The sequence below is a fragment of the Grammomys surdaster genome, unplaced genomic scaffold (assembly GCF_004785775.1).
Source record: "Grammomys surdaster isolate TR1022 unplaced genomic scaffold, NIH_TR_1.0 752, whole genome shotgun sequence".
Taxonomy (NCBI): domain Eukaryota; kingdom Metazoa; phylum Chordata; class Mammalia; order Rodentia; family Muridae; genus Grammomys; species Grammomys surdaster.
In genome coordinates this window covers 2,768,097-2,795,705 of record NW_021605171.1, presented here as the reverse complement: position 1 = coordinate 2,795,705, position 27,609 = coordinate 2,768,097, and the positions used below count along the sequence as shown (strand labels likewise).

At 37.5% G+C, this 27,609-nt stretch overlaps 1 protein-coding gene and 1 pseudogene across 1 annotated transcript in view; both read left to right on the top strand.

The window, feature by feature from the left end:
* Positions 1-27,609, top strand: part of Grid2 (glutamate ionotropic receptor delta type subunit 2) — a 1,223,762-nt gene that overhangs the window by 824,278 nt on the left and 371,875 nt on the right. The window contains exon 8 of the mRNA XM_028782458.1: positions 7,373-7,492. Coding sequence (XP_028638291.1) covers positions 7,373-7,492 — 120 coding nt within the window. The remainder of the gene's footprint in view (positions 1-7,372; positions 7,493-27,609) is intronic.
* On the top strand, positions 4,159-6,057 carry LOC114633820 (annotated as a pseudogene).

Sequence of the window (27,609 nt, the reverse complement as noted above, 5' to 3'; positions counted from 1 at the left end):
AGGAGACAGTTATACTCCACTCCTGTCTTCAAGCACAGCAGAGTATCATTAAGGTGTCAGGGGTTGGCTTTTCTTTTAAACCATGCTCCATCTTTATCCCTGTTCATCTTGCAGGCAGGACAGATTTGGGGTCAAAGATTGTATGGGTGGTTTGTTGTCCCCCTGCCTCCACTGGAAGTCCCACCTGGCTCCAGGAGATGACCACTTCAGTGTCTATATTTCCAGTTGCTAGGAATCTTAGGTAGGGTCACCCCATAAACTTCTGGGAATTTCTCCCATTCTGGGCCACAGGCTAGTCCTAGAAATGCTCCCTAGCAGTTCTCTCTTCCAGATTTCGTCCACCCCACTTCTCCCTACACCTGATCCCCATCACCATTCTCCTCCTCACCCCTTCTCTGAACCAGTTCCCTCCCTCCATACACTTCCAATGCCTATTTTATTTCTTTTGAGTGAGATTCAAACCTCCTCCTTTGGGCTAACCTTATTACTTAGTTTCTTTGAGTCTGTGGATTGTGGTATGGTTATTCTGTACTTTGTAGTTAATGTCTATTTATAAGTGAGTACATACCATGTATGTTTTTCTGAGTATGTTTATCTCACTCAGGATGATAGTTTCTAGTTCCATCCATTTTCCTGCAAATTTCATGATGTCTTTGTTTTTAATAGCTAAGTGGTATTCTATAATGTAAGTGTATCACATTTTCTTTCTTTTCTCTTTCTGTCTTTCTTTCTTTGTTTCTTCCTTTTTATTAGATTTTTTATTTACATTTTATATGTTATCCCCTTTTCCTATTCCTCTGTAAACCCCCTATCCCATCCCCCTCCCTTGCTTCTATGAGGGTGTTTCCCCACCCACACACCCACTCCTGCCTCCTCGCCCTCAAATTCCCCTACACTGGGACATCGAGTCTTCATAGGACCAAGAGCCTCTCCTTCAATTGATGCCCAACAAGGCCATCCTCTGTTCCATACGCAGCTGGAGCCGTGGGTCCCTTCATGTGTACTCCTTGGTTAGTGGTTTAGTCCCTGGGAGCTCTGGAGAGTCTGGTTGGTTGATATCACTGTTCTTCCTATGGGGTTACAAACCCCTTCAGGTTTCTCAGTCCTTTCTCTAACTCCTCCACTGGGGACCCCATTGTTCAGTCCAGTGGTTGGTTGTAAGCATCCACCTCTGTATTTGTCAGGCTCTGGCAGAGACTCTCAGGAGACAGCTATGTCAGGCTCCTGTCAGCATGCACTTCTTGGCATCCGCAATAGTGTCTGAGTTTGGTTTCTGCATATGGGATATATCCCCAGGTGCAGTCTTTGGATGGCCTTTCCTTTAGTCTCTGCTCCAGACTTTCTCTCTGTATTTACTCCCATGAGTATTTTGTTCCCCTTTCTAAGAAGGACTGAGGCACACAGTTTGGTCTTCCTTCTTCTTGAGCTTCATGTGGTCTGTGAATTGTATCTTGTGTATCCTGAGCATTTGGGCTAATATCCACTTATCAGTGAGTACACACCATGTATGTTCTTTTGTGATTGGATTATTTCACTCAGGATGATATTTTCTTGTTCCATCCATTTGCCTAAGAATTTCATGAATTCACTGTTTTTAATAGCTGAGTAGTACTCCATTGTGTAAATGTAACACACTTTCTGTATCCATTCCTCTTTTGAAGGACATCTGAGTTCTTTCCTGGCTATCATATATAAGGCTGCTATGAACATAGAAGAGCATGGGTTCTTGTTATATGTTGGAGAATTTTTTGCGTGTATGCCCAGGAGTGATATAGCTGAGTCCACAAGTAATACTATGTCCAGTTTTCTGAGGAACTTCCAGAGTGGTTGTACCAGCTTGCAATCCCACCAACAATGGAAGAGTGTTCCTCTTTTTCCACATCCTCACCAGCATCTGCTGTCTTCTGAGTTTTCAATCTTAGCCATTCTTCTGTTGAGGGAGATCTACATTGTATCCAGTTTCTGGCTATTACAAGTAAAGTTGATATGAACATAGTTGAGTACGTGCTCTTTTATATTGTAGAACATCGTTTGGTACATGCCCATGAATGTTATAGTTGGGTCTTGAAGTTGAACTCTTCCAAGTTTTCTGAGAAACTCCCAAAGTGATTTCCAAGGTGGTTTTACAAGTTTTCACTCTAATCAGTACTCTTCTTGATCTGTATCCTCAGTATCATGTGCTATAATTTGAGGGTTTTTTTATGTTAGCCATTCTGATGTTTGTAAGATGAATCTCAGAGTCCTCCTGGCATCAGGGACATCCTACCAACAACAAGAACAACAAGATGGCTAAAGGACAGTGTAAGGACACAATTGTCAAGAGCCAGGGTAGTATGGCCTGATATCCTGCTATAGCAAGTCCTGGATATGCTAACATAGCCAAGGCACAAGAAAATGCCCTTAAACCCAATATTATAAAAATGATAGAGGTCTTTAAAGGGTAAATTAATAAATCCCATAAAGAAATATAGGAAATACAATCAAATAGGTGAAGGAAGTGAATAAAACTGTTCTAGACTTGATAATGGATATAGATTCAATATAGAAAACACAAACAAAGACATGAAAACCTAAGGAAGAAAAAGGGAACTACACAAGCAAGAACAGAATGCAGGAGATTGAAGAGAAAATTAAACCTAGAAGATATGATTGAAGAAATAGAAACATTGGTCAAAGAAAATGCTAAATCTAAATAGTTCATGATGCAAAACATCCAAGAAATCTGGGACAGTATGAGAAAACCAAACTGAAGAATAACAGGAATAGAAGAAGGAGAAGATTCCCAGCTCTAAGGTCCAGAAAATATTTTCAACAAAATCATAGAAGAAAATTTTCCCAACCTAAAAACAAATATGCCTACATACATATACAAAGATTACAGAATACCAAACAGGTTGGACCAGAATAGCAAATTCTCTCGCCATATAATCAAAGCACTCCATGTATGGAACAAAGACAGAATATTAAAAGTTGCAAGTGAAAAAGGACACGTAACAAATAACGGTTGACTTATCCAAATAACAACCAACTTCTCATCAGAGAATCTCAAAACCAGAAGGGCCTAGGCAGATTCTTGCAGACACTAAGAGACCACCAGTGTCAGCCCAGGCTACTATACACTGCAAAACTTTTAATTACCATAGAAGGACTATGTATTTTGTCATGTCTATCATGACAAAACCAAATTTCAACATTATTTATCTACAAATCTAGCCCTACAGAAGATACTGGAAGGAAAACTTCAACCAAAGAAGGCTAATTACACCCAAGAAACCACAGGAAATAAATAATTCCACACCAGCAAAGCAGCACACACACACACACACACACACACACACACACACATTCACACACACACACACACACACACACACACTCAACTACCATACACATCACAGTAACAGGAATCAACAGTTCCTGATCATTAATATCTCTCAACATCAATGGACTCAATTCCACGATAAAAAGGCAGAGGCTAACAGAATGGATTTGGAAACAGGGTCCTTCATTCTGCTGAGTAATCATTTTCATAAAGTCTTTGCCCTCAATTTTTCGAAGCTACAGGAGAACAAGATACTTTGGTCTACTTAGAAATTTGTTATTTAAATTTAGTGATAAATATTTCTCAAGCTTTGATTCTCCCATTTTTAACTTTTCTTTCTTTTTTCTTATTTCTTTCTATTTGTTTTCCATGATATTTCTATATTATGTGTGTAGAATAAAATCCAAAGTAGCATACTCAGTATTTTAAAGATCCTTAAGCTAAAGACCTGACAGTCAGTGTAAAGAACATACAGGATGCTAGTTTGCTGTTTGCTTTATCAATGACCAATTAGCTTATGTTGTTTAGAATCTTCTGTACCCCCATGAGATTTATAAATACAACCATGAGTACACAAAGGCAATGCTCATTCATCATCGCCAGCCAGAATGCTTTTGCCAACCTCTACTTTTAAGGTTAATCAGAAGATAGATGAAGAAACAAATCAAAAGCACTGGAATCTCAAAACAAATAACAAAAAAATCAGGTTAAATCTGGCTGAGATAACAAAGAATGTTGTTTAAAAGGCTTATTTGCTTACAGTGTTGACCTCTTGTGCATCCTAGACAACTTCCTCAGGGCAGAATCCTCTGATTATGCATGTCAAAAGCTCATTAATGATAGAGCAAGAAGAAGATAAATTACAAAGTCAAAGAGGTGAGCAAGGTAGGGCTGCAGCAAACTAAGTGCAAGTCCTCTGATTTATGGTTTTTATGCTTTTTTTTTCTGTAAATGCATTAAGTCACACAGTGCAAGCTGCTTCCTGCAGAGGAAGACTTGGTCCTGCACAGCCATAGCCTACCGACTGGGATGACTAAGAACGTAAAAGAGTGATTGGATGTTTAAAACTTTCTGGGGCTAGAGTTTTCCATATAGTAATCATGAGAACATGCTATCCCTTCCCTCTTGCTAGAAGTGAGACAATAAGCAGAATTCTCATGTGGTTAGGAGATATTTTGAGATAGAATGAGAATAAGAGCTTTTTGTAGTTGTTCCTCTGAGACAGAGGAACATGATGTAGCCATGGTTGGACTGGAACTCACTATGCAGACCATGCTGGCTTCCAACCTAAAGAGTTCTGCCTGCCTTTGTATCCCAGGTGCTGGCATGAAAGCTATGTACCTTTACTCTTGCACGAAAGATTCTATAGGCTAGTGAGATGTCTGAGCACCTTACCTACAAGCCCGATCACCTGAGTTCTAACTCTGGAACTCACATGGTAGAAGAGGAGAGCTAACTTCTACAAGGTACTCTTTGCTCTCCAATCATGCAATGTGGCAGGTGCCTTGCCCCAATGAATAAATACATATAATAAGTTTCTTTAAATAGGATTTTTTAGAATTATGATATTTGGAACTTATATATAATGATGTATGCTATATTCATACATATATTTTCAACTTGGAGATATCAGTGATAATGAAATTCACTCTATTCTTCATTTAAATTTGTAAGGGATATTGGATGGTTTGCCACACTAATACTGACTTCATGCATGGTATAAAACTGAATTGTACCACTTGGATATATTCTCTGTATATATATAGAAGCAAACAAGGAGCACAGGCAAATGACTGAGGGGATGGAGCGTGCTGCACAGCTCCTCAGGCCCATTCTTCTCATGTTGGATCCAGAAATTCTATCTCCAAGGACTTCTCACCATTACATGTGTGTACAAAAACACACATGCTCCTACAAGAGTCATATAAACAAATTGAATCTTAAACTTTAACTGACAAGGAGGCAAAGTGATGAACTGCATTTTATAGAGTTAGAAGGTCTGCAAAAATAAGGACTAGAAAAAACACTTGACCATAATGGTGCAAACAACTGCAGCTAAGCTCTCAACATTGAAAGCACTCTTCTGCTTTACTTAAACTTGTCATGCTATATGTATAGCAGAAATAACACTCTGATATAAAAGCTTTATTCTCCATTTAAAATACATAGATTCTGAGACAGGGGAAAGGTAAGCTAGTTGGTTGGTTTCTGTACAGCTGTTATATTCCTAGGCCACTGGTGAAGTCCTCTGCTTGTCACTGATAATTCCTATGAAAAGACCACGGACAGATAAAATTCAACATATTTCATCCATGATACAACTAGATAATTTAAGTTCCTGTCTTAATCAAGGAAGTAATGATGAAAAACTTGTTCTGTTAATTATACTGCTGTAAAAATAAAATAGGCTGACTATTGGGATTCATAATAGAGAGCACTTGCCCCTGCCAGTGTGTTCTTCTGGTGGTGGAACACAGTTATTCTGTGTGGAGCAAAGTGGAGCTCAAGCCCTTGAGTAGCTATGCTAGCCCGGTGAACCTGGCTTGCTTCCCACACCTGACTGTGGTACTTTAGCCTTTAGCATGTTCTTCACTGCCTGCTTCTTTGTTTACAAGGTCACTACCACCAAGTACACACATGGTATTTACAAAGAGCTCTTCATCTCCTTGGTCGCCTCAGTATTCTTGAAGTTTGAAGTTCTCTTTCTCCTGCTTAGGGTTAGCATCTACTTCTGAGTGCCCAAGGGCAGCCAACAGGCAGCTGACCAAGTCCCTGCTTTTGTACAATAATTTTTTACCATTTCTAGGTACCTCCACCTGTTGTTTACAATGAAGGCAGTGTGTGAGAAACAACAAAGAAAGAAAAAGGGAATTCATAATAAAAATCCGAAACATTAAGTTTACAATAGTTATCTGAACGTTGTTTATGAAGTAGGTATTCTGTGGGTGTCTAGAAGGCAGAGAGGAAGTGTGAGATGGAGCAGACAGCATAAAACCAGCCAAGAAAGACAAAAATGGAGCTACAGGTAAAGACAAGTGTTACATGTTTAGGCATCAGCACTGCAGAGATGATAACTGGGGCAGTTCACAAACTGAGATTCTTTGTTGTCAAAATAAATGTCATTACAGAGCCAAAATTCTTCTTCCCAGAGCACACAGTAATGCTGAAGTGACTGTGAACATCGCAGTGAGTTTAAAATCCTAAGTAAGGTGAAGGTCGATAGATCAAAGTGAACAAGAACAGTAAGGAGCAGGTACGACCCATGTGACCACAAGGCAAATATCTGCCAGAGTGAAGGAACGATGGAGTCTGGAAACTCCCAGAGTCTCAATGCCAGCAAAGACAGTGGAAAGCATAAAAATAATGTCTATCCCAATTTACCTTTCCTTATATAAATATATAATTTATTAAATTAATCTTTTTACCTAATATATAAAAACAAAGTTGTACATATTAATGTAATACAATACAATATTTTGAGATAATTTATAGATATACATACATTGCTTCATATATAAATCAGGCTAATGCCGTATTTCTTCTCTTTGATCTTTTGGAAACAACATATTCAATTATTGGTCTTGGTTGGAAAATAAATTCACAGGGGAAAATAAACTACAAAGTTTTATGTGATGCAATTTAAAATTCCTAGGTATAGTTTTAGATCAAATTTAACTGGAATTGTGTCCAGAATAGCTTCTTTTAGTTTCCTGAGTGCTTCCGTACTGTGGTGCTATGCATGAATGGCCATATCTTCACTGTGGAGCTGAGTCTCAGCTTTAACCAGACGCCATTTGGAATAGTCATTGGCTCATAGAGCCTAAATTATTTTTTAGGACAAGTGGATGAGATTGAATTAAGCCACTTCTGATGACTTTTTAACAGAAAGAACTCCTGGGTGTGTTGTGAATCTACTAAAATTAGTCCATTAATAAGCATATTCTTTGAAATTTTATTTTATGAATAGCAAGTGCTTATAACTTCTTTTATCCTTTATTATTAATTGGTTGATTTTTCTGAACTTTTAAATATGTCTGTTCCCTCATCTAGGGTGGAGTTAATGGACTGACTGGAGATCTAGAATTTGGAGAAAATGGAGGTAACCCCAATGTCCACTTCGAAATCCTTGGAACCAACTATGGAGAAGAACTTGGCAGGGGTGTCCGTAAAGTAAGCCTAGACTTGTTATAATTTCTTTTCTCTATACTGTTGTGATTTTGCAATGTAATTCTCTCTCTGCAGCGTGATCACAGTGCCGTTAAAATGCATGCGTTCTAAAAGAGACTGTGAGCAGGAAACAGGAAGGAGGGCACTCCTTAGACAGACAGTTGGGTGTTTAGAGTACTCTAAGATACCTAAGTACATAGAACAATTAATTAGATTCATACCTTAGAATAATTTAACTGAAGAGAAATAACATAGTACTTGCCTAGGGAAATTGTATCACCTTTCAGTCATTTTATTAATGCCTTTATGAGATACTAAATTAAATATTTAGGCAAAGCCTAGCTGTTTGATTTTCAGCTTGTGACATGTACAAACTCAGAGTAAGTGTTTGAGTAAGTTTGATACAGTAAGTTTGATACAGTAGTATTGAAAGTCAGCTATAGAAAGTTTCATTATGGTAGAATTCTGTGTGTGGCCTGTAGTCAGGAGATTATACTTTACAGGAAATGATCCTTAGTATATTCTGCAGATCACGTAATGAGGCAGCTAAGTACCAATAAAGGATGTTTGACAGAATTTCATGACTACTGCTCTCTCAAGGAGAATTACAAAAGTCCTTGGAGAAATGACTTTTCTGTACTTTGAACTTGCCATTTTTCAACATTTTTGTAAGGGAAAACTGCAGGTAAGTTTTCATACAGAGGTGATAGCTCTAAAAGTCTGGGTGTCTGAAGTTGACTGTGTTGAGGGTAACTGGTTCTGGATATGCTTCAAAAATAAAAACAGGTGTGAGAAAATCCTTGACACATTCCTTTTATTGCATATCTGATATTGTACTCCGAATTTAATGTGATCATGGGGTTATTTCTTTGTCACCCAATGAAACAGAATTTGCCAGTATTCAGTCGTGTACTCAGTCTTACATATTCTCTCTCCGGCTTCAAAATTTCTACCTTGTTTGCCTGATTCATCCTTGCTCAGGCATGTAGTGGAAATACATTAATGTATATTGTTGCCCTTTTTATATTAAATAAATATGACACAATTAATTACACTGTTTACACAATAAGGCAGTTGCAGTCTTCCTACATTTATTTATTGACTATATACTACTGTTCTTGTGCATATATTTTCATGTGCAAGAATAGAATTACAATAGAAGACACATGCCTTAACCATTACTGGATAACATCAAACCCATAATTGCAATACATCAGTTTTCATTTACCAGAGCAGTGTAAATAAGTTATTGCCATCACATGAGCGAAACACTTCCTGTTTTGTTAGACTACTAAGCTTCCTTTAATTTCTTTTTTTTCTTTAATTTTTTTTTGAACATGAAATGCTTTTTTTATAGCATGTTTTACAAGGGGAGGGGGTAAGAGGGGTTATGTGGTGGAAAAGTACAGAATCTTCTTGGCCTGTGCCTTGAAACATGTCATGGTCTACACTGCCTTGAATTATGATCTATCTGCTATTCTTCAGAAGATATGGTACACTACTTGAGTTATGGTCTCCCTGCTATTCTTCAGAAGATATGGTACACTGCTTTGAGTCTATCTGCAGTTGCCAAGCAGGATCTTGCAGTTGCCAAGCTTCAGGGGACATTGTGAAGGTGGGGAAAGGTAGGGGGTGAGGGTAAGGGCTAGGGTCCTGGCTTCTGGCATCTCCCCCTTCTCTGTTTAGTTAGAGAAGGTGTCTTATGATCAATCCCAACTATGTGAGTTTTGAATTTGGATGTCTAATTATGGGGGGTCTTAGACAAGTTCACAACCCCAAAATATTGATGTGAGATGAGTCACATCGATGGTCGGAGGCTTTAGGCTGTCTAAGATGGGCAACGTCAAGGGACCCCGAGGTGGGTGAAAGGAGGGTGAGAGCCCTGTCTTAGGCCATGTAGGCTGCACCCACTCCCAGCACCACGCACTCCTTTTCGGCTGCATTGGGTGGGCCCCTGGGAAGTGGACCTACAATAATCCTGTCATTGGGCTAACTCACAGCCATCCTAGTCCCTTGTAAATGTTCAAGTTACCAACCATTTGTCAGTTTGGGGTGTAATATTGTCATAAAGGAAGGCTCCCCAATGTTAGCGGCCATATCAATTTCTTGATATAGTCATACACCTTCATGGCTTCTATTTAAATTCTCTGATTATAAAGGACTCTACTTCCTTCTTTGGGCATCTCAGATTTCTCTTTGACTTTGTTTCCCTTTCAAGTTTTGTTCTTTGTTTGGTTGTTATCTCTTTAGGAAGATAGATATGTCCTTTACTTTTAGAATTGATACTCGGATGTGTACAGCGGTCCAGTGAACACTTGGAGAATTTGTCCTTTGCTACTTGATTAAATGACAAAAATTATTTTTTCCCTAAAAACTTGGTTTTCATAGCATTCTTAGAACATTTAAATTTGCCTTTACTATGAATTTCTTCTATGATTGTTGATGTTTATTCTTATTCAGACAACACTTGCCACTCTGAGACATGTACCAATCAGGTATCTTGTAAATGTTCGTATTCTGCCTTACATTGAGTCTCTACTAACTCACTTGAAGAAATGGATTAAGAAAAGAATGAAATTCCATTCTTCAAGTGCCAGCATGTTTGCAGTTGTTTTCAGATGCGATTTAAATGCAAACCCTCTGCAATATTAAGTGTACTATGCATTTGATAACTGTATTCACCAGTGTTATCTCATCCTGGAAGGAGGAGTTATAGGGTGGTATTGTTATCTACACCCTCATCCTATGACGTACATCATGCCTAGTCTCAAAGTTTATATTCACAGAAATGAACAATGTAATACATCATCATTTGTACAGTCTTCTTGTAATGTAACTTTATAGACCATCCTTAATATCATGAAGAAATATTTTGGAGGTTTGTTTGGGAGAGTTCTCCTTTAATTTATATTCTGTGACTAAAAATTTACATATTTTAACTTTCTTTTACCATTTATTGCTAAGATATTAAAATAATAATAATTCTAATGGATTTTTATATTCAACTTTCTCATTCAACTTTTAATTCTCAAAAATCATCTGTACATCTTTATTCATTTACTGCAGATTGTTCTATCACCTGAACTTAATGATGGTTTTTGCTTCTTATTTGTAATTTTAGAACTATTATTTGTGTGTGTGTGTGTGTGTGTGTGTGTGTGTACTTGGAAACTAAAGACAATAATTACTGGAAATAATGATAGTAGATATCTTTGAATTGCTGTTTTTAACATATTAATACAAAATACATTTTTTACTTTCTAGATTTTCATTCAGGTTAATGTCTCATCTGTTTCTAGAATATATTAATTTCATTTTGAATATAGATATATATTTACACTTACATAAGCCACATTTGCTTTGTTATTATCCTGCCTATCTCTCATTAGTACATTGATGATTATGATTTGGATTTTCTGAAATTGTCCTTTCAGTTGGATTTTATGCTGAGGTTAAGCTGAATTAAACTACATGTTTTAGCAGGGTGAGCACTCCAGAGCCACGCATAGTACAAGCACACACTAATCCCTTGCCATTGACAGACAAATCTTAATTTTTAAGTAACTAAACTTTTATTGAGGTGAACCTCTTTTTAATTTGTTTCTTTATTCACTTTACATCCCAATATTAGCTCCCCTCCTTCCAGTACGCCCTTATGCAGATCCTTTTTCCCATTCTTCCCTTTCCTTTTGGGAAGGGGGCGCCCTCCCGTGCATCACTCCCTCACTACAATCCCCCCTCCCATGGCACAAGAAGTTACTGCAGGACTATGTTCATCCTCTGCTACCGGAGCCAGAAAAGGCGGTTCAGTTAGGAGAACCTGATCCATTGGTGGGAAAGCAGAAGTTTCAGGAACAGCCCTCACTAATTGTTGGAGGACCCACATGAAGGGTGAGCTGCACATCTGCTACACATACAGGGGCTCCATGTCCAGCTCACGCTCATTCTTTGGTTGATGATTCAGTCTCTGGGAGCCCCCTAGTGTCCAGGTTAGTTGACTTTGTTGATCTTCCTGTGGAGTCCATGTCTTTGGGTCCTCAATCCTTCCCCCAAGTCTTCCATAAGACTATGTGAGTTCCATCTCATGTTCGGCTGTGCATCTCTGCATCTCTTTTCACTGGGTGCTGGTGAAGCCTTTCAGTGGACAGTTATGCAAGGCTCCTGGACCGACGAAGGTTAATGGATGGCAATACCCAATATTTAAAGAACAAAACTGGAAAAACAAATGAAAAGTGAAAAGGTTAACATGTTTGTGCAGAAAATAAATAGGTGTGAGAAGATATGGGGAGAATATTTAGAATGTAAATAAATTGAGCATATTTGAATATTAAGAGAAAAAGTCACTTAAGAGAGAGAGTTGAAGAAGATAGAACAGAATTTTGTTGCGTAATGATGGATTTCAAGTACGAAACTAAAAGTAGAGAACAGGATGCAGGAGTAGCTGGTATTCTTGACCTTAAGTGGGTGAGTGTGGCTCATCAGAGTACAAAAAGAAGGGATAAGAAAAGAAGCAAGTCAAGTCCTTACACAATATGCATTTGCTGGTGTTAGAGAACTAAGGCATTAGTTAGCGAATATAATGGTTTTTGCTGTTGAAATCAGAGGCTGATATTATCTACTGAAGAAAAGTCACTACAGTAGCAAAAGATTATGATGCTAGAGGCTTAAAATGGTGAATAGGAGACAGAGGAATTGCTAGGCAGGGCTGATATCACGTAAAAGGACAAAAAAAAAAAAAACCAGTTCACTGTAGCAGTAATCTTGGTTGTGTTTGTCAAAAACCCTCAGCACACTGAATGAGTTTGACTAATAGAGGTTGGGTATTTTTTTTTATTGGCTTGCTGTCCTTTTGTTTTACATTTTTTATAGTAATGCAGCAAAACAAATGAAATTAAAGACAGTAGTAAGATATTATTAAAATGACAAAGCTTGACACCTATCCTAGACTGGATAACAATGGAAAGACAAAGAGAGTTTCAGCAACAGAAACAAAATAGGGCTCGAATCATTTCATGCTGGACGTGCCTCTAGCCGCTATCATGAGACAAGAGAAGTAGGAGAGTCTCTGAGCCAGAAAACTGTTTTTGAGGAGAGAATATCTCGGGATAGGATGGTTGGGATGCATGAATGCTTATGAAGGTGGAGAAAGAGATCTCCCAGCCTAACTCGGCCCTAGGAGTCCTGTGTGTTCCATAGTGGCTGGAGGTCAGTATAGTTACTTCAACCTGCATGGAGTTCAGTCTGTCCTCATTATCTAGCATTAAAGAGACAATGACATAGACATCAAAGCATGTGTACATCATTTTCAAGTATAACAGATGACCATGGGAGCTGTTCAGATTTCTACACTCTAGCTTCGAAAATGGGCTGAGACTCTCCAAAGAACAAATACCATATAGATATTCCAGTAAAGGTCGCTAGAATTCTTATAAACTACTGACTCTAAGGTGCCTTTTATATTGTTGACAGTCTCAAATGTTGTGAATCCAGATGTGGTGACACACACTTGCAGTTAAGGCACTGAAAAGACTGAGGTAAGAAAATTGAGAATTTCAGGACATCATCTGCTCAATTAAAGAGACCCTGGGTCAAAATTAATTTTTTTCTCCTTGTTTAAAAAATGGTTTAAACATTCCTGGTTTTAATATTTTTTCCTTTTATTCTAAAACTTTGCATATTCGTTTAGTGTATTATATGTGTGTCTATACACAGGTATGTGTGTGTGTATGTGTGCGAGTGCATGTGCACATGACCATGAGCATCATTTGGCACCCCAACATATTTGTTTCTAGAGATCACTTTTTCTACTAAGTCATAAGTTGCATAAACTAAGTCCTAAATCTCTGCTCTTTTAAGATCACTCTGAATTAGTTGGGGATATGAAGCTTATTTCATGTGTGGAGCAGTTCCTTCCTACAAACACTGGGACAAGCACTAATGCTTGCAAAGATACAAAGAAAGCCTTCCCACCCAAATAACTGCCGTGGAGATGTATTAGATAACTGTCTGAAATTAAAGCTCCAGTCTCTGCTACTCTATCCACTTCTCAAAAAGAGTAAATGGCTTTCTAACTGAGGAGCTGTCAGGTTGTCAGGGTTTGTTGTGCAGCCAGGGGCTGAATGTGCATGGTGCTCCCATACTTATCGCCTCCAGCAGGGATCCTGTCAGATTTCATGAAGCGGGCAGAGCGTGTCTGTTAGGATTTGACCACAGATTCGCAATCCTAAATGTTGGATCAGTCTGTTCTGTGTTGGCATTATGTGAATGAAGACTTCTTTCCCCTGAGCTCAGTGGGCATGTGTACACGATGAATTCTCACTCTGGCTAACCAAAATAAAGAGCTTGCCTATTTTATGTCTTCTATATATCGCTTTTCCTAGAAGTAAGGTGTTTAATTCAGACAATCATATAGTCAAGGTGGACCATGTATCTTAGAGAAAAAATTGAAGTGAAACTAAATGCCTGTTGTTGAGGTCATCAAGATTTTCTGTTAATCTTGCAGTTGGACTGCTGTTCCTGATGCTTCATCTTGACCCAGAATTGCCATATACAGCAACACTGTATAAAGCAACCTAAATCTGAGTTTATACTAGAACTATGTGAAAATGAAAGCCTATTCGAAATAAAACTATAAAGAATCAATACAGTTTTTCTTAGGAAAGGAATTCTACTGCAACTTTTGTTTGTCTGAATTTTTTTTGTTGTTCCATTTGCCAATGCCACACACATTCTACTGTGATGAACTGAGTTCCAGAATTAACATGTAATACTCTGCCCTTAAGGTCTTCAAACTTTATCATAAAAGGAAGATAAGGCCAGGAAAAGAGTATCAAAGCTGCGTCCACAACCAATCTAAACCAGACAGTAATGCTTAGAACAGTGGCTCTCCACCTTCCTAATGCTGTGGGCCTTTAATAAAGTTCATGTTATTGTGGTGACCCCCAACCATAAGATTACTTGTTGTTACTTCATCCCTTACATATAATTTATAAAAACAATAAATTTGATTTTATTGCCTTTTATTGGATTAGGACTTCAAGAAAAATTTTGTATCACAAAATCACATGATTACTAGATGGCTGACATTTGTACTTCTTCACATCCATAATTGAATGAACCAATCCTGCATAATATATTTTACCTAATATATATTTTTAAATTATTGAATTATCTTATTGCATGGCTATTTTGTCTGCATATGTGTATGTGTTTGTGCGCGCGCACGCGTGCATGCACATTCCATGTATGCCTTCTCCTGATGCCTGGAGAAGATATTTTATCCCTTGAGACTAAAGTTACAGTTCTTAGTCACCATATAAGTGCTGGAAATTAAGCAAGAGTTGTCTAGAAAAATGTAATCTCACATATATATGTGTGTGTGTGTGTGTATGTGTGTGTGTGTGTGTGTGTGTGTGTATACCACAAAACATTCACACCAAAAGGAACCAAACCAAAGCCATTTTGAGTAAAATTTCCAATTTGAATAGTGGTCAAATAAAGTTCCCTTATTCTACTTGGCAGATAGAGAGATGTACATGGGTAGGTGACATCTAGGTTGGCAAGTTAATACATGAATGCTAGGCAAGTCACCCCACCACAGTTGAGCAAATCAAGCAATAAGAACAGGGTAAGTGTAGCACAGGGAAATTCCCCTAGGGAAGTCTCACTGTAACTTGGCAGAGATATCTGTGGTTTTTGAGTCTTGAAAGATCTTTAAAACTCTAGCTCCAATACATAGTTCAGCTCCTGAGACTGTCCTCAATCACTAGTGACTTGATTACAATAAACTCTGTTTTCTGTATTGACTTGGTGTTTAAGTTGTATTGGATTCAAGTGGACCCTGTAACAATAAATGAATAAAATTTTTTAAGAGAAAAATAAACTATTTTCTATGAAGTAGCTGCTATTGCTCTGCAAAATTTGAGACATGCTGTGCTCATACAGAGGTTCAATGATTCTTTCACCGTCTCTGGTTCATGTGCTGAAGTGTTGATTTGTTTGGCCTAAAATAGCATAAAAATTACAGACGATAAAAGACTTAGTTTCCACTTATTCTATTAGATTATACCCAGAATAAATATAGGCTCTTTCATATGCAATAGAACAATGCTGCTTAGAATGTAGCTTGCATTTCCAAAAAGCCTGGAGAATTTTCCTTCATGACTGTGACCTGATTGTGTGTCTATCACACTGTTTCTAAAGGAAGGACATTCAGAAGTACAAAGTTTATAAACACACAAATATTTTCATTGAGACTTTAAACCCATACCTAAGACTAACACGAAGAAATTCTATTCAGACAATGGTCAGCAGTTTTGAAACTGTAAAGTTCCCTTTTTACACATGCCTTAGAAAGGTGCATTAATATGCAGCTGGGGGCAAGAAGTAGCATTTCTACCTTCTAGTTTCACAGTAATTCTGTAGTAAGGTATGGCATCTTTAATTTTGGGGATGTTTGTTGAGGGAAGAAAATGCTAATCAACGCTTATCTGAAGTTAGAAAAGATTATCAGAAACAGTATATGAGTTCTCACTCTAATACCATCTTGCACTTGTAGATAATTTTAAAGACCTGTTTTCTTAGTGGGCACAGAGATCATTTTATTGATACCCAAAAAGTATTTACACCACTAGGCTATGCAGTGTATCACGAGAAGCAAAACTGTGGTACTTTAACAACATACAGTTCTATCTAGTAAATATTCCAGATGTTAAAAATTGACAATGATATTACAACATGACAATGTTATTCTTACTTTTATTTTCTATTATTATGTGTACATGTGTTTGACATGTGTGTGAGTACACATCAATTTTTTTTGGACAAACTCTAAACGATTCAAAGCCAATTTTCAAGGTGATAATTTCAAGTAAATGTATTTATCCTGAAACAAAGTCTCCATATTAAGATCTTACATATATTAACTACAATTATGCCCGCTAATTTACTGACGCTGATCTGCACTGAGTTAAACTCTACCCTCTGCCATTCAGCCTTAGACATGCTTGTTTATTAAGGCCAAAATTATTATTGTGAAGACTGTTATGTTTTACTTTATCAGCATGTTCACAAGAATTGCAAATGGTTTCTTTTTTAATTTGTTATTGAAAATATATTTTTTTCATTCAATATATGATTATGGTTTCCCCTCCCCCAATTCCTTCCACATCCTATCCACTGTAAAACTCACCCAAATTTATACCTTTTTTCTTTATTTCCCCCTCTCCCTCTCTTCCCTTCTCTCTCTTTCCCTCCCTCTCTCTCCCTCCATCCCCTCTCACATTAGAATATAAACAGTAATCTAGAATAATAATAAGATATAATAAAAATGAACCAGAAAAGACCAAAACAAAGAGAAAAAAAGAGCAAGGGAAAACACAAGAAACACGTACAGAAGCTGAGAGAAATACATTCACACACAGAGAAAACCCACAAAACCAAAACCATAATGTATAAGCAAAGATCTCTCTGGGGAAAAAATGGCCAGACATAGATTTGTGGGAAACAAATACCATTGAGTTTGTTTTGTGTTGTTCATCTACTGCTTGGCATGGGACCTGTGCTAAAGTGTGGTTTGTGTACCCAGTGAAACTTTGTTGGAGAAAATTAATTTTTCCTTTGAGAGCAGTTACCAACTGGAGACAGCTTCTGGGTCAGGGATGTTTACGTCCTCTCTGAGCACTGAAATTCCATTAGGCACAGACCTGTGCAAGCTCCATGTGTGCTGTCACAGTTTCTAGGAGTTCATATGTGTATCAATCCTGTTGTTTCAAGGCCTTATTTCCTGGTGTCTTCCATCCTCATTAGGTCTTAACCATTTTTCCACCTTTTCTTCTGCAGAGTTCCCTGAACCCCTAGGAAAGGGATTTGATGAAGACAGCTCATTTAGGACTGATGGTTCCAAGGTCGCTCATTCCCTGCCCTTTCTAGTTGTGGGTCTTTGTATGGTTGAGTAAGATAGTAATTATGAGTATAGCAGATGGTTGCTCGCCCAGAATTCCTTTATTATATTCCTTTAGGAGAACTGTCATACTTGACTTTCCCCTAGAAATACTGATTAGACAATATATAGTCTCAGGGTCTTGGCCACTTGGGCAGTACCAGGAGTGGGTTGTAGCTCATGTAGTGAAACTGAAATTCCATCAGATAGCCGTTTGTTACTACCACAGCCTGTATGCTCTAGTTATACAAGTGTCTCTTGTAGGCAAGTCACCATAAAACAGTCTATGCATTACACAAATAACCTTTCAAAGTTGTACTGGAAGCTGGTGTTATTTAAAGCTTCTTTCATTATGAGACAAAGATAATACTTAAGTAACTGGTAGCACTTTATCAATCATAGTGTCAGAATGATTCAATCACAATGAAGGGCTTTATGTTCGTTTGTAGTAATTTTGATTTTTAAAATTCAGTAAACATGCTATTTCAGGATCACTAAATTTTATTATCATAGCAAAATAGCATTTCAGAAGTTCTTTTTTAATGATCAAGAGTGCGAAGTGAATACTATTTTAACATAATTCAACAAACAGCTTGAATTAATGTGGACCGTGCTTTGAAACGTGTAATTAATAGAATGAAGGCATCTGTCTGAATCTAATCATCGGGAGTAAGTGACTGGATCCTCCTGATGGGAATGGCTCTCATCTCTCAGACACTTCTGAAGCGTTATTCAGTCAGAAGCTGCAGAAGGTTGTAATACCTTGGAGTACCTGAATAAAAGCAGTTTTGTGCTTTAAATGGAAATGTATTGGAAACGCTTTGCTGGGGAATTTCTTCCTTTTACTCTTTCAAGGTTGATATGATTCATATCCTGGACTGAGATGAAAAATCATTCAGTCCCAGGCTCAGACTTTTCAGAGCTGCTGATTGTAGTCACTCGGAGCAATGACATGATTTGAATAAGTACACTTCCATTAAGCAGAAGACAATTTTTGTTCAGGTCTATGGAAAATTGTCACACCCCCTCCTTCTCATGGAGAACACATTGTATTAATGTATAATTTTCCTTGCAAAGAAAATTGGAAAGTGTGCAATTATTTTTAGGAAAAACACAGCATTTGTAATGTAGGCATGAGTTCTCATTCTAAATGACTTTATGGAAAACCATAGAATAATTTTACCTTCTTTCCATTTTTTTGTAATTTCAGCAGTTTCTATTTCCTAAACATCATTCATTTCCTGTTCGTATAGTATTAGATAAATTGATTATACAGTTTCTACTGTACTTTGAATTTTATTTTCTTATGAGATTGATCTATGTTTAAAATACAGAAACATGCCAAAATTTCTCTTAATAGAAAGTGTTCCTGATTTACCCCTTCCATTTGAGAGGAATCCAAAATTGGAGATCAAACAGCAAAATTGGATATAACATCATGTTATATCATGTATGTACAGTCCAAACAACGTGTGTGGAGTGAGGAGCTTGAAGAGCTTAGTTACTTGCCCAGGAAACCTTTAGTTTATTTGAAGGACTAAAGCTCAACTGCTGGATAAACGATGTCCCACTTGGCTGCGTCTTCTTCACTCTTCACACAATGATACACAAGCAAACAACTGCGCATTTTTTTTCATTGAAAGTGCAGAATCCTCCACATTTATTTATAGTTATACTTTTATCACATTTATATAATAAATACAAAGACTAGCAAGATACTTTGTATATGAGTTATGTTTACTGTGTGCCCTGATATAAAATATACAGAAACAAAATGTTCTGGTACTCCTTTGGTCTTAACAGTAGTTTAGCATAATGTATAGATTCTACAATTCATTCAAAACACCTGAGGTTTGTTTCATACATTTATGTTGGAACTCCAATCTTTGAACATCTGACTTTGACAGAATGGTAACTTTGGCACACTTGGAATAAACAAGAAATATGAATATTAAGCAAGGCACAAGAAATTTAAGGTTTTCCAATTAGATCCAATAGCATGTAAGAAGTGGTAGAAGCCGTTTCTGGTTGTTGAGAAATGTACAAGACAGCTTGCCTCAAGCAATTTAATTTCTGTCTTTAGCAGCATCAATAGCAGGAGTCACATTAAAACTAAAATGGAGGCAAGAAACTAACAAAGGTTTTGTTGTCTGCCAGGCCTGGTTGTGGCAATTGGATCATTAAGAGCAAAGGGTTCTGTAATAGTGGCAGTGTGACAGGTGTCCTTCAATGAGATGAAACAACACTGTGTTAGAGGAAGGCCTCTAGTAAGTAAAGAAAACCTGTGCTGTATTGATTGGTCTCTTGATAATAGCTTTAAAGAAAGGGTAATATTTAGGAAACATTTTAACTACTATAAAGTACACAGATCTATTATTAAAATCATTGAGATGCTATACAGAAGGAAATTAAATTTGTAGGAAGTAAACAGAAAATTTATCTTTATCATCAATTAAGAATTCGGTGAATATTAAGCATTTGCCACCCCCCCCAATGTTAGAAATGTTAGTACAATAGGTATTTGTGGCCTGTCATTATTTTTTATGATGTTCTGTGAATTCTATTTCTTGCATTATGTAATAACAGTATACTTTTGTTATTTTCCTTTTCTCCAAGTAATGTCTTACTTTAGTGTGAAAAACAAGACAGTCCCTATTTTTTTATTGCTAGAAAGTTGATATACAATCTAAAAAGTCAAATGTTACTGAACTAATACCTCTAGGTATAGAATGTATGCTTTCAGTAATAGCTATATTATAATTAATTACAGGTTACAGTTTTTAAAAGTATTTCTCTCATAAAAGCCTGTATTCCTTGATGGAGTAGTAACAGTGTAACAATGACATTCATTACTGTTATCACAAAGACAACCAAGATAATATAAATAAATTGGACAAAAATAAAACTTTACTAGTACAAAAATAAAGTGCTTATTATAAAACTTCACCGATATTTCACAATAGGCACTTAGGTAGAAAAAAACTGAAAATTTTAGTTGATCAAAAGTCAAAGGCAGAAACAATGCTATAGTTTGTTAAACCCATCTGTGACAATTACTAAAGTAGTTAAGAAGCTGTATTATAAAAGAATCTCACCGAATTAAAGAGTTTTAGGTTAAAAAGTAAATGATATCAATAGCATTTTAGTGTATCTACACTAAAATACACTACAGAGCTGATGCAGATAGATATTAGGTGCTATTTATTATGAAAGGGAAAGAGCATGACTGACTTATGCCAGACTCCTTCAGTGCCTGGTGGTGCAATCTGAAAAGCAGAATAACTCAACCTGCCACATGGGTCTATAGAACATGACAATCTGCTCTGGGCATCATGCTAGCACCTGTGAACCACAGCTGTGCAAATCAACTAAACCCCAGCTGACCATTTTACATGTAACTGGCCACTGTAGATGGCCCACGGGATCACTCATCAGCCTCATTGTTCTTACCAGAATGCATGTGTGTAGACTGGGGTAGTAGGAAAAGTTCAGTCACAGCAGTCTACTGGAAGAAGTTGGCACTGGCTCAAGAGTCTAGGAAGTGATGTTCAGACTCCTTACCCTTAAGGCCATGATACCAGGAAAGATAAAACCTTAGAGAATGAGAGAAAAGGACCAAAGGAGAAGAGTCAAGCAGACAAGCCTACCTAGTTTCTCCTTTCACTAGAAGCATGTCTGTTACATTCTTAGATTATAAATATTTGACCAACTTATATTCTTTGAATATGAGAATAATTATGATAGACTACATGGAAAGGAAAAGTAGCTGATATGTTTTGTTTAACAACCATGCATTCATCATGGTTATGTAAAGAACAGAACTGATAGAAGGCATATACACTGTAGTACTTCATATGAACTAAAAAGCCAGGAGAGAAAATATGTTTTCAAGGGGATTTTGGTAGGTTGACTCACACTCTTAAATCTTAGGGGCTGAGCTATCAGCAATGGCCATTTGCATGCTGGTGAGACTGAAAACCTTTTAACTACTCAGTCCTTAAGGGTGAACCCTCAGCAGTTCCAGACAGGCTGTCACTGGAGCTGGAATATTCTTGAACAGTCACTTGGTATTCAGTTCACCTTGAAAGACCTAAGATGCTGGGTTCTCATGTTAGCCAAGGGGAGAATCAGCAGAGACTAACACACTCATCAGCAAAATGCAAAGGCAGGGAGCCAGTAGCTCAGAGCTTTTCATAAGTGAACCATTGTCAGAAGGTAAGCCTGTTCCAGGAGCGTTTTCTTTTCAGTTAGTCCTTTCCTGAAAATGCTGCTGCAGACCAACCATCAGCCATTTCTCTTCCTTGATTCCAGATCCAATCAATGTGACAACCAAGATTAACGATCTGTTACAGACCCCTTGCAGAAGTAAGATTCTGAACAGGAAATAGATTTGGGTATCACTAGGTTATCAACTCATGATAGTTGCTCTCTGCACAACGTGTAAATTAATCACAATTAAGCACCAACATGGGGAAAAGTTAATCTCTCGCTAACTAGTATTCCAAGCCACTGACGAAGAAAACAGAGAAATAGATACTGCTTTAAAGTATGGAAATCTTAATTTTTGAAATCATTTCAGTTAAATACAAACTTAAGATCTCATCAAGGACACACTTCACATGTATAAATTTGAGGCTTGAGAATGATATTTTACTGAAGAAATTGGGAAACATAAATGGCAGAGATATATCCACTGTTCATGACCATGAAGGCTACTGAATCTTTGTGGAAAGTGTTTGATTATCAAGATATGTTTAAGCACAGGAGGATGATAATGAAGACGCTCAGTCAGGGCTGACCCTGCAGTTCACAAGAAATGTGGCTGTATTGAGCATATAATGAGGCTCTATAGCTATATTCTCTTAACTCCTAGTTCTATGTCCTAATAGGACTTAGAATAAGCACCCCTGTTAAATGCATATATCTCCAGTCTACCGAGATTTTAGTTTTCTCAGTTCCTTGAAGATTCGGTTTAATATTAGGGGTTTACATTAGTCAGTTTTCCACTACTATAACACCATAACCGAGGTGTTAAACTTACAAAAAATTAATTTGGCTGACATTTAGAGTTGTCTGATCCTATTTCTTTTAAGCAAGATTAAGGCAGATAATCATGGTATGAATGCATGGTCAAATGAAGCTTATTAGCTTTCCTGGGTATAGGAAAAGGAAAGAGAGCGGTAAGAAACACTGGTGTTCTATATCACCTTTTAAGGCTTGCTCCAAGGATCTAATTCTTCCTATGAAGCTGTATTCTTGGCAGGTTTTTTACCTTGTAATAGAATCAATCCAAAGCTGGGAAACTCCCTTAACACTTGTATCCTTGGGGAACATTCTAGATCCACACTATAGCAGAATTTTGGAGATATGCCCTAGCTTTCACTGTTGACTTGACACAGTCTGGAGGTGTATGACAGGAAAGCACTGATTGAAAAATTGCCTTGGTCAAATTGGCTTTCAAGCAGGCCTGCAACAGGGGTGGCCTTGGGATCCATTGACTCAGTATTGACTGAGCACTGTGGAAGATGTCAAACCTAGGTAGGAGCTCCTTGGCTGTATCAAACAACTAAGCATAAGTCAGAGGGGGAGGGAGCCAGAAAGCAAGCCATCATTCGAACATATTTCCTGTTCCAAGCTCCCGCCTTGACTTCCTGCCTTGACTTCCCTCTATAATGAACTATGACTTGGAAATATAAGACGTATTAAGCCTCTTCATCTTCTAAGATTTTTTAGTTATAGTATTTTATCACAGCAATAGAGACTGAACTAGAGTAGGTTTTGTGTTTTAAAATAAGTATATTTCTGTTACCATTGACAGTGTTAAATGAATGATAAAAGATTCAGAAACAGCCGGGCGGTAGTGGCGCACGCCTTTAATCCCAGCACTTGGGAGGCAGAGGCAGGCGGATTTCTGAGTTCGAGGCCAGCCTGGTCTACAGAGTGAGTTCCAGGACAGCCAGGGCTATACAGAGAAACCCTGTCTCAAAAAACCAAAAAAAAAAAAAAAAAAAATTCAGAAACAATAAAGTTTGTTGACCTTTTGATACTAACATTTATAGTTATCCCCTTTTCTTTATGAGTGAAGATTCTCATGGTTTGGTACTTTGTATGGGATGTATATGGAACAGTACATTAGATATGAGATTATTCTCAAATGGGGAAGATTCTGTTGGCTTACTGCTTTGTGTGAGATCATATATATGTATACATACATACATACATACATATATATATGTATATATGAATGATCATATGTATATGTATATGTCTATATCTTACATATATAAAAATACAAGAGCATATTAGCTATAATAGTGTTGTACTATAAAACATATTTATTCTGTATATATATGAATCCTTACTTTAGAAATAAGTTGTCATTCACAATACACAGTTTCAACTAGTATTTTGATCAAGTATAAATCTAAAGTTTATTACAAAATCAGTTTTACTTTGGGAACAACATTTTCTTTATATTGTAAATAACTTCTTAAAGTTTTCATTAATCGCTATAAAAGTATTAGTGCAAGTTATTATGTGTAAAATTGTAAAAAGTGTAAACATCTATATATTTTAAAAACAAAATAACCCAATATAGAATAGTTTAAAATAGCACAGAAAGGATTGTATAGGTACTTTTTTGTTGGAAGTCAAAGCCTGTCGACTCCTGTATAACATTACCTTAAATCAATGCCACCTGTCCCCTGTATCTTCACCCAGCCGATACCCTGCTCTGAAAGATATCTGTATCCCCCCTGAACACCCACACTCCAGTGTCATCCCCTTCCCCATGTCATGCCTTTTTGTGTTTATAACCCCTGTGTGAATGAGTAAAAATTACGTTTTGAAAAAAAAAGAAAAAGAATCCTTTTTAGTCTTATAGGAAGAAGAGAGGGGATGTGGAGAGGAGAGGGCTTTGCCAACGCGGGGATGGCCACTCACTGAAAAAGCTACTCTTTCAAGCCCACTTCCCAACCCAGACCTGACTAGGTGGGGTCGGATGGCAGAAACCTGATTCTCCCTGAGTTGTTCCCAGTGACCCTCCAGTGTGGTGCTAAGTTCACTGCACCAACCTCACTCTTATGTTTAACCAGATACGTTCCAATCCAGATGAGATTCCCAGGCTGCTCTCGGGTGGTCACAACGGGTCCCCACAGGGGCCATCTGCTCTGCTGGAAAGATGCAGAGGAGGGGGTGTAAATAGAGACAAACAGGAGCTAACCTTGAGGCTACGCCCTTGGAGCATAGAGAGAGCAAAGCAAGGCAGCTTCTTCCACACCAGAAGCGTCCAGAAGACCCTGCTGGTCCAGTCTCCCCTCCTGATTCATCTTGCTGTGGCCAAGGCATAAGTTAGCTGGGGGACACATATCCCTTCCTCCACGGAGGCTGCTCTGTTGAGATAAAAATGTGAGGGGGGGCAAGACCACTGAGCCGACAGTAGGGTGTCCTTCATGCCATCTAGACGCAGTTAAGTGCGCAGAGATGGTGCATACCGTGTTGCATGTTGACAAATATACAATAAAGGCCAAAAATATGAAAAAAATAATGCAGGTAAATCTAAGTGAGAAATAGGAAAAGAGGAATACATATCTACAAATACTCATCTTCATGTGTCTGACTACTATATGTCATGGCCTCTGTTAACTGCTAAAGGATGGGAACAGGAGTCCAATGTTCTATATCCTAGTGACTAGTTATGAACACAAGTTTATCTGTCTCAGAGATCCTCTTGCTCTTCCCACCTGGAGATCAGCTGAATGCGTTCTGCCTCATTCCTGGTTGGGTAAGAACAGTCTTTGAACTCTTTTCTATCAGTACTGTAAAGCATTTTGTTTGGCGTGTGAAGTATCTCCACAGACTTACACGTTTGTCCATTGTTCCTCAGATGGAGCCATTGTTTGTGAGGCTGTGAATCCATTAGGAGGTTGGGCCTAGCTAGACGAAATGTGTCGCTGGGGCTGGCCCTTGAAGGTTATAGCCTAGACCTACATTCCAAGACAATGGTTTTGTGATTCCTGTTTTATTCAGACAGGAACAAGAAGCCTCACACTCCTGCCATTTTGCTTTCCCCACCCATGTGGACTACACTTCTAGAGGTACTTCTTTAGTTGGTCACACTAATGAGAAAATGAGAATCAGTGGGATTGTAGGAAGTGTGCTGCAGAGATCTTACCTAGTCTGAATCATAGAACTTTGAAGCTATTACTACCTACAGTGATGGCTACACAGAAAATCAGAGGTAGATTTGGAAGCTACCAGTGTTGTTTTGTGGCCTGAAACACTCTTTCATTACAGTAATGAATGATGAGACCTAAGATGGGTGTGCCCTTTGCCACTCACTGCCAATATGACGATTCCCAGAGATAGTGTAACTGTTGCTGACTATCTCGCGGTCTGTCTAGGAGGGAGTGGAGATATCCTGTATTTTAGGTTTTGACATGTTTGCTTCCTTTGTGCATGTATTGATGCATGTATAGATTCTACTATTTCTGTGGCTCCTTACAATGGTAAAGAATTTTTAGTTCCAGAATCTAAAAATACAGCATAAACAGTAACACAACAAAAACATCAAACAACAAAATCAAAGAAACAAACCAACAAAAACTACAAGCAAAACAAAACAAAAACTAAGAAACAAACAAACAACTAAGGCAGAGGGCCACAGAGAAGTTTGTACTGTGTCAACCTGGATCTTACCTATTCTGTTTCTAGCTTTTTCCACAAAGAATTTGGATAAATAAAATCTACATTAAAGATATTTAGGTGAAGAATAGAGAATTATCAAATAAATGGCATACCAGAACAAAGTCAATACTTCATAAAGAAAAAATAAGAAAGACTTTACAATATTGATAGCAGAGAATTTCAACTTAATAAAGAAGACTACTAAACATAGGCTGATGTCATATGCTGTTTACTACAGTGACATTTAAGATGTTGGTTCCAGTCCCAGCCCCTTACTGTTCTCCCCACCTTCCAAAACATTCCATCAGCTATGCAGAATTTCTGACCAGGAACAGCCTTCTCAGCATCTCCTTGTGGGGCAGTATCCATGGAAGATTTCCCTCCCCTCTGTAGCGTATAAGACAAAAGAAAACACTTCTCATTTGAAATTATGTTTTGGTAAAATCTGAATGGGGTTTTGCAGAGCATTAGTGATTGTGACCCAAACACAGATTTAAGGTCCTGTATTGACTCAAAGAACAAATATAAAATACCTGGAATTAGATATCCTTAAACTACTACATGCATTTATTCTGCAAAGTGCTTTCTAGATTAATCCAAGTCTACCTACTTGGATGGCAAAAACTTAGGAAATAAAAAAAGAAATTATCCATGACCTTGTATCCTGAAAAAAAGTTATTAATATTTAGTGTTTATTCCCCTTATTTTCCGAGCTTGATTCAGGATAACTGTGTAGGGTTATTTTAAGGTTACAAATAAATTTATACAACCAGATATTTTTTAAAAATGAATACTATGTATTATTTTTATTTCTATTTTTAAATAAATAAATGCAAATAAATTTAAATAAACTTAAATTTAAATAAGTAAATACAATGGATATTTTATTGAACCTGAAAATATATATATATATATATATATATATATATATATATATAAAACATTTAATATTTTTAAAATTGTTTTTCTTTTTTTATATATTTATTTAATTTTTACACTTATAGAAGTGGCTATAGAAAGCTCTGACAAAAATGTGACTCCCTAATAAGCCCACGGTCGGGATCTGAGACCAAGCCCTAGCCAATATTAAAAGAAATGATTTCACACATAAAAATGGGAAAACGAGTACATTTGCGACTTTGACCAAAACTGAGGGGCAAATCTCAGTCTGTATTTCCCTTGTCCAATATAGCATCAAAACTTGTAGAGAATGAGAGGAGGGTGGTCCGTGGGTCAGTAAGTAAAGGCCCTTAACTGGAACCTGAGTAGACTGCTGGGATTTGCTTGGTAGAAGGAGATGTCCAACTGATCTAGCTCACCTCTCACCTCCCACATGAGTGTCACGGCACATGGACACGAAATTAATAAATATTAACAAAAATAGCAAACCTTACAGGAAAGATAAAACAAAAGCCAGGAAATAGTTATAGCCCCAGTTACCAAAACAAAGAAATGTCTTTCTGCTGGTTCCAGGGCTGAGACTTTGGGACAGGTC